Genomic DNA, 2,815 nt, shown 5'->3' on the forward strand with positions numbered 1-2,815 from the left:
AAGAGAGAGATGAAGAGAACAGTTATTTTAAATGTAATAGATTATAATAATACTAAATACAAATAATACTATCTAGTAAATATGCGTAACTAATAGTGTTCCATAAAACTAAATACCAATTCCAGGGGTATAAAATAGGTGCAAATTTGGGCTGCACAATCATGGTAACAACAATCATATTGGCTTTATTTTGCAGATATTGCAATATGGGTGCATGGAGTAGCTGTGGATGATAATTTTTGCATCACAAATACATTATTATTATTATTTTATTCATAATCAACTAACTATTAACTATACTATAACTATAACTATTAACTATATATAGTATATATCATACTAACTATATATAGTACTATATTATATAATATATACTATATATATATATATATATCTCTCCATTTGTATCTGGAGTGTGTAACGAAATAATTTCTTTAAAGATTATTAAAGTATTTCTGATTCCGTTTTCATATATTTTACCTTCATCAACATATCGCAGCTTCTGCAATCTGCATATTACGCTGGCCGTATTGTGATGTAGATAATATTTCCATAACTTGTGCAATCCAATATCCTTCTTTTACAGTACAAATTCAAATAAAAATACTTTCTTATACTTGGGCCAGTATAGTACCAGAAATGCATTATCTTTATAGTTGAATGTGAGTAGCATGGTATTGCATGTCCAAACCAACATAAAAGTCTGTGCATGTACCTTCCTCTCGTGCCTTCATGCGGGCGACAAAATTGTAGCTCTTGTTCCTTCGATAGTTCTCATAAGGGTCATCCAGTGACACCCCCACACCTTTATACTGGTCCCATTTATCCCTGATGTCTCCTCCTTTGATGGGGTCTTGGATGCCCTGTTCTTTAGCCCCCAAACCACCTGAACCACTCCACCCTACAGCAAGCGGGACAACACAGAAAGAATAGAAGGAAAGCTAGAGATCAGTGTACAGCAGGTGGATTATTTATTTTATTTTTATTAATTTTTTTGAAAACTTCATTAATTTTTNNGGAAACCATCTATACCAGGTGACCTCCCGGTTTTCATACCCTTGATTGCGGTTCTAACTTCAGCTTCCGTTATGAGAGCATCCAAACTATCCTTTTCCTCTGAAGACAGTTGTGGAAGCTTTACCTTCTGGAAGAAAGAGTTCAAGTCTTCATCACTAGCCGAACATGTAGTCGTATACAAATCTTCATAAAAGTTTTTGAAAACTTCATTAATTTTTTTTTTTTTTTATAATGGGCACATGGAACACATTTCACACTTCATTTGAATACAATCAATTTAAATCAACATAAATCAATTTTTAGGTTTATTTTACTTTTTTATGATACGTTCCATACAGAGCCTGTGTTTCAGGGCGGAAAACCACATTAAAAACATCTCAAATTGTGTTACTGGAAAATTGAACAAGCAATTTGAATGAAACGAAAAGAAAAAAGAAAGAGCATACCCATCTTCATCAGCAGCTGATGGCCCTTGTTCTCTTCCCCTAGCCTGGTATCTGCAGACAGTTTGGAGAGAGGGGCACCCAACACTGATGTGGAGCTGTGGAGAGCAGGAGAGGTGGTCATCTATACTACAGTAAGGCATAAAGTCTTTTATGAAGGCACTTCATCAAAGAGCAGTGAACGACTTACGGAGGGGAGGAGCTCCGAGATTTGGCGCCACGGCGTCTCTTGGTGGGTGAATGTGAACGGGATCTGGATCTGGAACGAGAGTGACTCCGTGATGACCCGGATCTGGTCCTGGACCTAGATAGAGGTACGTTAAGTTTGTTAGACCTGTGCCTCAGGTTTATAACACTTACAGTGGCAGAAAGATGAGGTGTTGCACGGCCTGTGTAGACAGCTTAATGATCAAAATAGAAGTGTATATGTTCTGTCTAGGAATGTAACAATATGTCACAAGACAGTTAATCCACAATACAAATATTTGAAGATTCAAAGTGGTATTGCACAGAGGCTGCCAAATCGCAGCAATTACTGAATCTTACAAAGTGCTGCTTTAAAAAAAAATAGATATATCTCGATTATATAATCTATATAAAATGTAACCATAATATTACAATTAATTGTGCAGGCGTAATAATAAATAAGTCTGATTAAACCCCCCCTTTTAAAAAATAAATAAATAAATAAATAAAATCATGAGAAAATCATACGGTAAACCCAGTGTATTTTGTTCTTTTTCCCTGGTATTAGTGCTTGACATAGTTTGAAATTTGAACCAAAGTTTGCAAGGGGTATTTTATTTTGAAAATGAATCAGATTCTCTGTGGCATTTCTTTGCCCGACTTCCTGCCAATGTAATTTGCTCTGTGCTGCATGACAGGGGTGGTAAAGAGAGAAGGACAGAGACAGAGACAAAGATTCACAGCAACAACAATAGCAAGCAGAGTAGTAGAGATGACTAATAATTATTTTTTGTTACTCTGTGTATTGTAAGTCACAGCACACTCTACTGGATAAACAATTTTTCTGCATTATATCCTGGGGGAAAAAAAAGTCTATTGGATAACATAGCTATCCAATACAACACAATTCTGATATGTTTGCAATAGCCCAAGGTTGATTAGGTTATATCATGTAGCCATTGTCACAGATGTAGGCTCTGCTTAGGAAGTGCTACTAATACCATATTTACTTCTGTAAAAGAAGAAGAAAAAGAAGAAGAAGATACTATTGATCCCCTAGGGGGAAATTGTTTTTTTCACTCTGTTTTTAACACACACACACACACACACACACACACACACGCACGCACACACGCACGCACACGCGCACGCGCACACGCACACGCGCA

General features: G+C 36.3%; 1 protein-coding gene across 1 annotated transcript in view; it reads right to left on the bottom strand.

Moving 5' to 3' along the window:
• Positions 1 to 2,815, bottom strand: part of cherp (calcium homeostasis endoplasmic reticulum protein) — a gene marked incomplete at its 5' end in the record, with an annotated part of 11,259 nt that overhangs the window by 863 nt on the left and 7,581 nt on the right. The window contains 3 exon segments of the mRNA XM_035652933.1: positions 716 to 901; positions 1,464 to 1,558; positions 1,651 to 1,764. Coding sequence (XP_035508826.1) covers positions 716 to 901; positions 1,464 to 1,558; positions 1,651 to 1,764 — 395 coding nt within the window.

Source organism: Morone saxatilis, unplaced genomic scaffold (assembly GCF_004916995.1).
Source record: "Morone saxatilis isolate NCDOM2014 unplaced genomic scaffold, NCSU_SB_2.0 Contig12, whole genome shotgun sequence".
Classification (NCBI taxonomy): domain Eukaryota; kingdom Metazoa; phylum Chordata; class Actinopteri; family Moronidae; genus Morone; species Morone saxatilis.